This window comes from Ascaphus truei, chromosome 18, assembly GCF_040206685.1.
Source record: "Ascaphus truei isolate aAscTru1 chromosome 18, aAscTru1.hap1, whole genome shotgun sequence".
In the NCBI taxonomy this organism is placed as follows: domain Eukaryota; kingdom Metazoa; phylum Chordata; class Amphibia; order Anura; family Ascaphidae; genus Ascaphus; species Ascaphus truei.
The window spans coordinates 36,485,114-36,497,681 of NC_134500.1; the positions used below are offsets into that span (position 1 = coordinate 36,485,114).

General features: G+C 44.0%; 1 protein-coding gene across 2 annotated transcripts in view; it reads left to right on the forward strand.

The window, feature by feature from the left end:
* VPS13C (vacuolar protein sorting 13 homolog C) overlaps positions 1–12,568 on the forward strand; it is a 91,055-nt gene that overhangs the window by 36,903 nt on the left and 41,584 nt on the right. For both annotated transcript variants that reach the window (XM_075576102.1, XM_075576103.1), the window contains exons 25-29: positions 129–250; positions 2,198–2,495; positions 3,710–4,099; positions 5,508–5,612; positions 5,833–5,997. In XM_075576102.1, the coding sequence (XP_075432217.1) occupies positions 129–250; positions 2,198–2,495; positions 3,710–4,099; positions 5,508–5,612; positions 5,833–5,997 (1,080 nt within the window). The remainder of the gene's footprint in view (positions 1–128; positions 251–2,197; positions 2,496–3,709; positions 4,100–5,507; positions 5,613–5,832; positions 5,998–12,568) is intronic.

Sequence of the window (12,568 nt, forward strand, 5' to 3'; positions counted from 1 at the left end):
CGCAGCGCCGCTCTGCGATATTACCCGCGCACCGCCGCTCTGCGATATTACCCGCGCAGCGCCGCTCTGCGATATTACCCGCGCACCGCCGCTCTGCGATATTACCCGAGAACGTGTGCGTCTTTCAGATCAAGAACCATTTCTCCGTCCCGTTTACCATCTATAAGTTTGTGGCAAACGCCAAACTGCTGGAGCCTATCGGGGTGGCCAAACAAGACGAGGAGTTCCACGTACCCCTGGATTCTTACAGGTACCTTTGCACCAGCTGCTTCTGGATCGGTACAGTTATTTATATTACATAACCGGTTACATACAGGTGAGGACAGACGTGCACAAAGAGAGAGAGGGGTTGAGGGCCCTGATCCTGAGAGCTTACACTCTATCGAGAATGAGGGACAGTGTTGAAACAAGAAGCTGCGGTGGCTGCACATTGTAGGATGGAGCTTGTCCCAGTCAGACAGCTGATCCCATTAAGGTTTGGGGGGGCGAGGGGGAGGGGAGATGTTAGGGTGGAGATTGGTCCGGCCACAAAGCTTGTCCTAATAGGGTTGTAGGGGGGTGGGAAAAGACTTGGGTTTGAGAGCAGGGTGTGCTATGCTGAGCAATGCATACTGTTCATTGCAGTTACAATAATTACATTCATTACCCATGGAGACTGTGATGGCAGATACAATAGATTTGTTCAAAAAAAAGGTTGGACATCTTTTTAGAAAGGAAAGGTATACAGGGATATACCAAATAAGTATACATGGGAAGGATGTTGATCCAGGGATTAATCCGATTGCCAATTCTTGGAGTCAAGGAGGAATTTATTTTTCCGTAATGAGATATCATTGGATGACAGGACACTGGGGTTTTGTGTTTGCCTTCCTCTGGATCAATAAGTAAGTATAGATATAGGATAAAGTATCTGTCGTCTAAATTTAGCATAGGTTGAACCTGATCTACACATGTCTTTTTTCAACCCCATCTACTGTTTGTATGTATAGCTTGATTTATATAGCGCCAACAGTGTACTCGGCGCTTCACAAAGACAATACAGCACAGGGAATTATAATAACACAATAAGGGCAGCAAAGTCAGACAATAGGAAAGGAAATCCCTGCCCCGGAGAGCTTGCAATCTAAGTGGTGCGTTGGGAGACTTGCAGATACAGCAGGTGAGGGAATACGTGCAGGACATGGCTGTGCTTGGGCACAATGGGTGGTTGGAGTGGCTGTGTGGGACAGGAGCCGGGAGTGCCGGCTGTTGGGAGGCTTCCTTTGCGATGTGAGTTTTAAGGTTGGCCGGTATTACATTAGATGGGTTAACACCATTAGCAGGGGAAGAGGTGTCAGGGAGGCGTGGGCGAGAGCAGGCGTGTATATGTCTGGGTGCAGGATTAGGAGAGAGATCCCCAGCTGCAAGAAGTAGAGAGAGAGGAGGCGAGTAAAGGATTTGTGGGGGTGCTTTTATTGAGGGGTGTAGAAAGTTGTTGGGAAAGGGGTGTGTAAATAGAGGTGCAGTGTATGGGCATAAACATTGGTGGAGGGGAGCTGCAATGAAGAAATGTGAATAGGAGGGGAGTGGGGAAGTTGTTGAGGAGAGAAGTTTACAAATGAGTGAGAAAACAGCAAACGGGGAAGGCAAAATGAGAGGCCGGGAGAGAGAGAGGAGGAGAGAGTTCCCGGGTATTGGAGGAGTAGGGGTTGGAAGAGAAGGTGTTACATCAGGCCTGGGAGGGCATAATGAGAGGCCGGGAGAGAGGCAGGAGGATAGAGTTCCCGTGTATTGGAGGAGTAGGGGTTGGAAGAGAAGGCGTTATATCAGGCCTGGGAGGGCAGTGTAGCACTGAAGATTAAGCAGCAGCTTAGATACTGAGTCTATAGATGTGTACAAATTGTCAGAGCAGAAAGTGAAGTTCTTACAGTTGCCGGGTGGTTGAGGACAGATCTTCTTGTATTCTTCACTTCTAATTCCAGACACTTACATGTGACACTTAAGATGTTACACAGCCTAGATAGACCGACTTAAATACTCTAAACAGATTAACGTGCGTAACGCTGTGCGTAACTATCTAGGATGCTCCTTTTCAGGAGTCCATTACTCTTGGGGTTTAGTCTCCTCCTAAACAAGTAATGGCGTTAGTCGCACGCCAAGCTTAACATGTTGGCTGCCAGAGAACCCTGCAACTCATTTTGTGTCTGCACACCATCAGGTGCCAGCTGTTCCTAAAGCCAGCGGGTGTGCTGGAGGGTCAGTTCAAAGTGTCCACCAGCTACATCACGTGGAAGGAGATGCTGCACAGGAGCAGCGAGGTGAGGTGCACACTGCAGTGTCCAGCCTCCGAGGTCAGCTTCCTGCCCCTGGTGGTCAACTGCACAGCGGTGCCTGACCAGATCAACTTCATCGCAAGCCACGGGGAGAAGGACTGGGATCCAGCGTACATCATCCACCTGTTCCCCTCACTGACCATCAGGAACCTTCTACCCTACTCGATCAGATACCTGCTGGAGGTACTGTAACCAGGCTTCACTCGGCTGTTAGGGACCCTAAGCTGTGTGGTAATACTGTGTTAGAGAGGGCATGTTTAATGTGTCCGTAGCAGTCGGACGTTCTGTGCATGGTTCAAAGCATTTCCTACCCAAGTCCATCTTATGATATTTTTTCCCAACCTTCGTTTTCCAAACCTCTATTTCCCGGGACTATTGTGAACCAGAATATGCTGGGGCCAGAATTAGAAATCGGGGACTGGATCTTGTGGACAATACTTGGGGAGGATGTCCATCATACCAGAGACCGCAGACTGGGCCACTCGGGACCCTCCAGGCATGAGGCTGTTGCTATGGCAAAAGACGGACTCTGCCCTGTGATTTGTCTAATTTTGGGCAGCCACCCAGCTCCGGGTTCGCATATTCTAGTTTAGATCTCCCCCAAGAAAATCTGGGTTGAGTGCAAACATTGAAAGGTATCAACTGTGTGTTTAATGTACCAAAAAAGGAACAAATGTATAATACAGTAAGTAATGAAGCTAAACCCTCCCAAGTGATGGACGCACCATGGGTCTCTCTGTGTGCCGCCATGTTCTGTGTCCTGCATCTCTCTGCTGTCCGGCTGTCACCTCCTGTGATGGACGTTGCGGGTCCCTGTGTGTGCTGCCATGTTCTGTGTCCTGCGTCTCTCTGCTGTCCGGCTGTCACCTCCTGTGATGGACGTCACGGGTCCCTGTGTGTGCCGCCATGTTCTGTGTTCTGCGTCTCTCTGCTGTCCGGCTGTCACCTCCTGTGATGGACGTCGCGGGTCCCTGTGTGTGCCGCCATGTTCTGTGTTCTGCGTCTCTCTGCTGTCCGGCTGTCACCTCCTGTGATGGACGTCACGGGTCCCTGTGTGTGCCGCCATGTTCTGTGTCCTGCGTCTCTCTGCTGTCCGGCTGTCACCTCCTGTGATGGACGTCACGGGTCCCTATGTGTGCCGCCATGTTCTGTGTTCTGCGTCTCTCTGCTGTCCGGCTGTCACCTCCTGTGAGGTTATTCCTGGCTCTGCCGGTGATGGGGACCCTTAGGTGACAGCAGGACGGGGGGTTGAATACACGGGGATATTAATATAAAGTTCCTATGTCAGGCGGAGTTTCTTTATCAGCGACGTGTCCCCAGTGTTACAAGTATCTGCTCAATTTGGGACCTTGTATCTTCCTGACATCTAATTGGTCTTTGCTCTCGTTGCATTTCAGGGGACAGCAGAAGCCCATGAGCTGGCAGAGGGGAGCTCCTCTGAAGTCTTGAACTCCCGAATCGGTGGCGAGATCATGGAGCTCGTCCTGATCAAGTACCAGGGCAGGAACTGGAACGGGCACTTCCGGGTGCACGAGGGCCTCCCCGAATTCTTCCCCGTCTGCTTCACCGCCGACTCCTCAGACCTGATGACGGTGGACCTCTCCCTGCATGTGCGCCGCGTGGGGAACCGCATGGTGCTGTCCGTGTTCAGCCCGTACTGGATCATCAACAAGACGTCGCGTGTCCTGCAGTACCGGGCTGAGGACATCCACGTGAAGCACCCAGCCGACTACAGGGACGTTATCCTCTTCGCGTTCAAGAGGAAAAACATCTTCAGCAATAACAAGGTACGTCTGGCAGCGAACCGCGGCCTTATAAAGGCAGTGTATGGGCGGTCTAGGACATTTGGAGGCGGCCGTTTTGCCGCAACCAACTAACCGTCGGTGTTTAGCCGCTGCTCACCTCGCCACCGGGACATTCGACCGCCGTCCGCAACTCTTCTAAGGGAAGTCCTTACCGCTTACACTAAAACCCCCTAATCTTAACCCCCAATACAAACGCTGCCCCCTACCCTCAAAACCGTAACCCCCTACCCTCAAAACCATAACCCCATACCCTCAAAACCGTAACCCCCTACTCTCAAAACCGTAACCCCCTACTCTCAAAACCGTAACCCCCTACTCTCAAAACCGTAACCCCCTACTCTCAAAACCGTAACCCCCTACTCTCAAAACCGTATCCCCTACCCTCGAAACCTGAAGCCCCTGCCCTCGAAACCTGAAGCCCCTACCCTAAAATCCCCTACCCTAACCGCTAAAGCTACTAAACCACCCTACCCTAAAACTTACCCCCTACCCTAAAACTTACCCCCTACCCTAAAACTTACCCCCTACCCTAAAACTTACCTTCTCGTTGAAGCGGACGGCGACAGTGGGATCCCCCTGCAGCTAAACAACGGCAGGGAGTTAGACGCGGCGGGACGTCCACGAATAAATGTCCCAACCCGCTTTTCTGGGATCTGCAATACCGTTGGGTTTTAGCGTCAATGCTAAGCTTTCTCTGTGATGGCGGTTCCAGTATCTTTCTTATTCTGTATAATAAGGGATGTCCTCTCTTGACGCGCAATGCGCTGATGACCCTCTTGAAGCAAAAGGGTTACAAAGGGGCCTCATTCTCCTGCATTCAAGTCCAAGCCTTGCAGGAACTTCTGCACTCGCCCAACCAATGTCTCGATCGCCTTTGCAGGAACAAGTTCAGTGGTGTCGGTAGGGAGAGAAGCAGTGCCCCGCTGCTCAGCATCACATGGCAAAGTCTGGTGAAGGGGTTATCCCCAAAACGTTGTCTTATTCTGCTTTTAAATGTAATATTTGTTTTGGATGCCTGTGTCGGGGACACCTTTGTTGGGTGTGGAGGAGAACCTCGGACTTCTCTGCAGTCGCACAGCTTTTAATGGCCCTCTCTCCGCTGTTGGGTAGAGTGAAGGTTCTGTCGTGGAATGTCCTTTCATGCCTTGGAACAGGCGTGGCCAACTCCAGTCCTTAAGGGCCACCGAAGACAGTCGAAGACAGAGCCACTGATTGAGCTTCCTGTGCTGAAGCTGGGATATCTTTCAAACCTGACCTGTTGGTGGCCCTTGAGGACTGGAGTTGGTCAATGGCTGAAGCAGGGATATCCCTAATACCTGGCCTGTTAGTGACCCTTTAGGACTGGCGTTGGCCGCCCGGCTTCAGAATGACTGCTTTCTTCCCTGCACAGATCCAGCTGTGTATCTCCACAAGCCTGTGGTCCCCCGGGTTCTCGATGGATACAGTCGGGAGTTACGGATGCGTGAAATGCCCCGCCGGTAAAATGGAGTATCTGGTGAGCTTAATACGAGAATAAGACGGAAAAGGCAACATATATAAAGTATAATTATCTATCGTAGTACTTCTTTCTATCCAAGTAAGACGGTGGCCCATATGTACTTAGACACTGGAAGACCACTCATGGCCCATTCAAGGCCGTGTCTTGGCCCCGTTGAGTAAGCAGGGCCCCGTGTCTCGCTGCAGTGTCCGTGACATGTTTGTCCCTGTTTTGCCAGGTTGGAGTGAACATTACAATGAGCAGCTTTAACCTGAGCCGCATCGTCACGCTGACTCCGTTCTACACTCTGGTGAACAAGTGTGAGCTGGAACTGGAGGTCGGGGAGATCGCAGCGGACGGCTCTATGCCGACCAAGAAATGGCATTACATCTCCTCCTCCGAGGTACGGAGACCGCGTCAGAAAGCATGTCCAGGCTCCCGGGAGGAATCCATGGGTGCTCATTCCAACGCATTCATTTCTATACAGAGCTCTGTAAAATAATAACCCCAGGAGCTCGCCATCTAGTGGTCAGGAACGGAAGCACAGTGAGAATTGTATGATTCACACTTCCAAGTATCAACGGTTACGTCTCACTGCTCGAGTGAACACATTAATAGCGCACACTGCTAATGACCAATTAGCAAAGAAGTGTTGAGGAATGCATATGATTTGTGACCTCATTCCAGGGCAAGGAATTAATTTGTATGGAGGGGATTGAAGTTACATGGGGATTTACTTGATTCCTGTAGATTCCCTCTCTCTCGTTGACATCTCTCTAGAACCATTTACATAGTAATTACTTTATTTCATATGGCGCTTTTTCTACCAATGGGATTAAATATCTATATATGGCGTCCCACCAGAAACGCGCCCGCTCAGGTTATACATCGGTGGGAAGGTCTCCGCAGAAGGTACATGGTTGGGTTTGCTTCAATGCCCTACATTTTGGCCCCCAGACTGTTTCGGGGTCCCCCCTCACACCCCTGGGCCGTGTTTATTCCATGTCCCCGCCCTTCCACTAGTCATTGAAATAACGGCAAAGTTTACCATATAAAACAAGTACGTTAATTACCGTTACAGCCGGAGATTCCTACCACTTAATGTTCCACCCCGAGCCAGTGTCCCGGCAGTGTTACAATGTCATGACTTTATTTCACATAGCTTGTCCAGGGTAGGAAGGGAGCGACGATATCAGGGATACACCAAAAAAATAAAAAACATATAATAGTGCAATATATCAAGACCGCTTGGATAGCAGGAAAACTTGGCTCTTTAGAAATGCCTACTTACAGCAGGTCAGATAAAAAACAGCATTTTCTACACCACTGGTAGAGATGGGTCTTAATCTTCTAAACCAGGACAGGTTTTCAGCAGGGAGTATACTCAGATCCGCTCTCAGACAGGAGATAGTGTATGATGAATGTCATGCAAAACAAAGGCAGACCATGGTACAGATCGATATAAAATATGTATTGGAAAAAACAATAAAAACATAGGAATCGTACTCACAATAAGTACATTAGACATGTACACATAACGTTTTCTTTGAGGCAGGGAGGTGCCGAACCCGTGTGGTACAACTCAGCTGCTCTTCACCACTACTCGCATCAGACCGTGTGGAAGCTGGTGTCTGACGTCACATCCGGTACGGCGGTGACGACGTCCGGTCCGGTCGAGGAGCTTTGGGGGCGGGCAGTGAGGGTACTCGGCACTTCGGGAGCCTTCAGTTCAAAGGCAGCTGCAACTGTGACTGGCTCTACGCGTTTCGCTGTCAATGACAACTTCCTCAGGAGCACAAATGAATATCCCTAGTGGGTTCTTACACAATATATATAGGGTGTACCCTTAATTAGTTCAATCAATCAATTATATACACACCGGTTCTCCGAATTTTAACGGACATAACTCAGTGGCCAAAAACGACGCAAACATGGTTTTATTTATTATATTTATAAAAAACTTAATATTCAAAAATAAAAATGTATAAAAAGATATATATAAAATAAGACAATACTTCTAAGATCATGTATCTCATGATAAAACGGGAGAGAAAAAAGAAGAATGAAAGTGTGTATTAGTATTAGCACAGTTAAAATAATAAATACAAACACAATCTGCTAATAAAATAATTTAAAAAACTTAAATAAACAGATATCTCAGTATATAAAAGAAATAAAACAGGAACCTTATCCTATTGGAGTGGTCATAGTAAGGAGACCAATCTGAGCAAGGATGGTCATACAAGAAAAGGTGCCAATTCAAAGTCAGCATTGAGACCATTGGGTATTAAGGTGTTAAGTCTGTGTATCCAATACATCTCACGCTTACTCAGATCTATATCCCTATTACGGCCCCTCCAATGTTGCAACACATTTTCTATGACAGTAAATTTTAAACCCTTAATATTTGAATTATGACACTTGGCGAAATGTTTAGAAACACTATGTGTCAGTATGCCTCTTCTAATATTACTTAGGTGTTCTAGAATACGTGTTCGGATTGCTCTTTTTGTTTTTCCCACGTATTGTAGTCCACACGGGCACTCTAATAAGTATATAACATATTCTGTATAGCAAATGGAAAAAATAGGGTAACCCCAATTATCGAGGCCACTACCAGGCACTATGGAGTGTGTTTAGGAAAGAAGGTTTGACGCCGGTATATAGGTGATGCAGGTAATAAGGCAATATATGGGTATCTCCGATACTAACAAGGGGAGTGGGGTACTGGAAAACCGGTTAGAGGTACAAGGGGACACCTCCCAAGGGGGCGCCCCCAAGTAAATCACGGCCCGGCTACCAATATATCCTCACCTGTCTCCCCTGTGTATCGCGTGGAGGTCCCTTGAAAGCCGTTCCTGTTTGCGGCTGCAAGCTTGATCCTGGAGGTCCCTTGAAAGCCGTTCCTGTTTGCGGCTGCAAGCTTGATCCTGGAGGCTCTGTGTGCTGGGATTCTGCTTGCTGGCGTCTGCGTGCCCCAACCGGATATGACATCACAGATGAAAAAAATGGAGCTTGCTTCCGAGGTTCACAGCACCTTCACTCAGCTGAGTGAAGGTGCTGTGAACCTCGGAAGCAATCTCCATTTTTTCATCTATTCTGTATAGCAGTTAGTATATTGTTTAATTTGAAAATTTTCTTTACTCTTATTACACACAAAATTCTTTTATCTGTTTGTTTGTATTCGCATGCCTTGCATGTTGAACAACCAAAAAAAAACACAATGTTTTGAAACAAACCTTTATTTTTTATATTTATTTTTTTCATAGCGCTGGGAGCAACAATGTTTTTTAAATTTGGGGCTTTTTTAAAGATTATTTTAGGATGTTCTGGAAGAGAGTTGTGTAGAATAGGGTCTCGTTTTAAAACATGCCAGTGCTTTCGAATGATTTTTGTAATATTATTAGATTCTTTATTAAAAGTAGTCAGAAAAGCTGTGTCGAATTGATTTTTGTTATTTTTTATTAGTGTTGCATCTTTGGGTTCCAAGAGATCTTCTCTATTTAATGTTTTAGCTTTATTAAATGCTATATCTAGAACATCTTGCTTGTAATTTTTTTGAATAAAACGTGACTCAAGTGTTTTACACTGTTCCTTAAAGACTGTTTCTTCTGTACAATTTCTCCGCATTCTTCTATATTGGCTGTAGGGCACATTATCCATCCACTGATGGTGATGGCAACTAGAACGTAGGATGTAGTTGTTGCTATCTACATTTTTGAAATAAGATTTTGTTTTGAGATGTCCCTCTTCAACATATATTACTAGATCTAAGTAATTTATAGATGTTTTACTTGTATTTGAAGTGAATTTTAGGTTCATCGTATTATTGTTTAGATCCGCAATATATTGATCTAGGTCAGCTTGTTCACCTTGCCAAATCATAATGATATCATCAATGTAGCGCCGCCATAGGACAACACCCCCCCCCCCAGCATGCCATTGGGCCAGATGTTATTTTCCTCCCAAAAACCCATAAAAAGGTTTGCATAACTGGGGGCGAATCTTGTTCCCATGGCGGTGCCACATTTCTGAATATAAAAAGTGTCCTCAAATAGGAAATAATTTTTGTCCAAAATAAATGCTATACTATCCAGGATAAATTCTGCCTGTGAAGCATGTAAATCTGTATCATTATCTAAGTAATATTTTACAGCTTCACATCCTAGCTTATGTACAATGGATGTATACAAAGAAGATACGTCTAAAGTTGTTAGAATATAGTCTTCTTTCCATATAACTTTGTCTAATATTTGGAGTACTTCAGAGGTGTCTTTTAGATAAGATTTGAGGGTCTTAACGTAACCTTGTAAGAAGGAGTCGATGTAAGCAGATAGGTTTGCAGTGAGGGAGTTGATACCGGAGATGATTGGTCTTCCGGGAGGGTTTTCTAAACACTTGTGGATTTTTGGTAATATATAGAAAATAGGAATTTGTGATGTTTTGTTACATAAGAATTTATACTCTTGTTCTGTTAATATACCTAAATTTTTTCCTTTATCCAATAGTATTTCTAATTCTTCTGTAAATTGTTTTGTGGGGGTTTTCTTCAAAATAGCATAGGTAAGTGGGTCTCCTAGTAGACGTAAGCTTCTTTTAAATAGTCTTCTCTATTCATGATAACAACTCCCCCTCCCTTATCTGCTTGTTTTATAATGATGTTAGTATTCTCTGTTATCTCATCCAGTGCTAATTTTTCTTCTTTGGTTGTATTGTTTCTAGTTTTAGATTTATTCTTTTTGGTTAAGTCCTCAAAATCTTTTACAATTAAATTGTAAAATACTTCCAGATAATTTCCCTTATAGTATGTCGGGTAGAAAGTAGACTTATTTCTAAGAGTAGTGTGCTTAAATTTTTCTGGTTCTTTGGGAACAGGTGGATTCAGATTAATTAGTCTTGAGTCAGCGTCTTTACTTAAAAAGAACCGTTTAATGGTAAGTTTTCTGAGATACTTGTTGGCATCTAAAAAGAGCTCAAAATTATTTGGCCCTGTAGTCGGCGCAAAGGATAAGCCTTTGGAAATCACATTTAATTGTGATGTAGAAAGTGTAGTTGAACTTAGATTAAAAATACTTTTATTCTCTTTCAGAGTTGGCTGTTTTACTCTTTCTTTTTTCTTTCCTCTCCCCCGTTTCCCTCTTTGCTTCTTTCCCCTTTGGGCTGATAGATTCTCTCTTCTATCTCTAGGAGTGGGGTAAATGAATTTGGGGTCTCCCAAGTTTTGAGAGAGTCTTCTAAATCTAAAACTAGAAACAATACAACCAAAGAAGAAAAATTAGAACTGGATGAGATAACAGAGAATACTAACATCATTATAAAACAAGCAGATAAGGGAGGGGGAGTTGTTATCATGAATAGAGAAGACTATTTAAAAGAAGCTAATCGTCTACTAGGAGACCCACTTACCTATGCTATTTTGAAGAAAAACCCCACAAAACAATTTACAGAAGAATTAGAAATACTATTGGATAAAGGAAAAAAATTATGTATATTAACAGAACAAGAGTATAAATTCTTATGTAACAAAACATCACAAATTCCTATTTTCTATATTTTACCAAAAATCCACAAGTGTTTAGAAAACCCTCCCGGAAGACCAATCATCTCCGGTATCAACTCCCTCACTGCAAACCTATCTGCTTACATCGACTCCTTCTTACAAGGTTACGTTAAGACCCTCAAATCTTATCTAAAAGACACCACTGAAGACCTCCACATATTAGACAAAGTTATATGGAAAGAAGACTATATTCTAACAACTATAGACGTATCTTCTTTGTATACATCCATTGTACATAAACTAGGATGTGAAGCTGTAAAATATTACTTAGATAATGATACAGATTTACATGCTTCACAGGCAGAATTTATCCTGGATAGTATAGCATTTATTTTGGACAAAAATTATTTCCTATTTGAGGACACTTTTTATATTCAGAAATGTGGCACCGCCATGGGAACAAGATTCGCCCCCAGTTATGCAAACCTTTTTATGGGTTTTTGGGAGGAAAATAACATCTGGCCCAATGGCATGCTGGGGGGGGGGTGTTGTCCTATGGCGGCGCTACATTGATGATATCATTATGATTTGGCAAGGTGAACAAGCTGACCTAGATCAATATATTGCGGATCTAAACAATAATACGATGAACCTAAAATTCACTTCAAATACAAGTAAAACATCTATAAATTACTTAGATCTAGTAATATATGTTGAAGAGGGGCATCTCAAAACAAAATCTTATTTCAAAAATGTAGATAGCAACAACTACATCCTACGTTCTAGTTGCCATCACCATCAGTGGATTGATAATGTGCCCTACAGCCAATATAGAAGAATGCGGAGAAATTGTACAGAAGAAACAGTCTTTAAGGAACAGTGTAAAACACTTGAGTCACGTTTTATTCAAAAAAATTACAAGCAAGATGTTCTAGATATAGCATTTAATAAAGCTAAAACATTAAATAGAGAAGATCTCTTGGAACCCAAAGATGCAACACTAATAAAAAATAACAAAAATCAATTCGACACAGCTTTTCTGACTACTTTTAATAAAGAATCTAATAATATTACAAAAATCATTCGAAAGCACTGGCATGTTTTAAAACGAGACCCAATTCTACATAGCTCTCTTCCAGAACATCCTAAAATAATCTTTAAAAAAGCCCCAAATTTAAAAAACATTGTTGCTCCCAGCGCTATGAAAAAAATAAATATAAAAAATAAAGGTTTGTTTCAAAACATTGTGGGTTTTTTTGGTTGTTCAACATGCAAGGCATGCGAACACAAACAAACAGATAAAAGAATTTTGTGTGTAATAAGAGTAAAGAAAATTTTCAAATTAAACAATATACTAACTGCTATACAGAATATGTTATATACTTATTAGAGTGCCCGTGTGGACTACAATACGTGGGAAAAACAAAAAGAGCAATCCGAACACGTATTCTAGAACACCTAAGTAATATTAGAA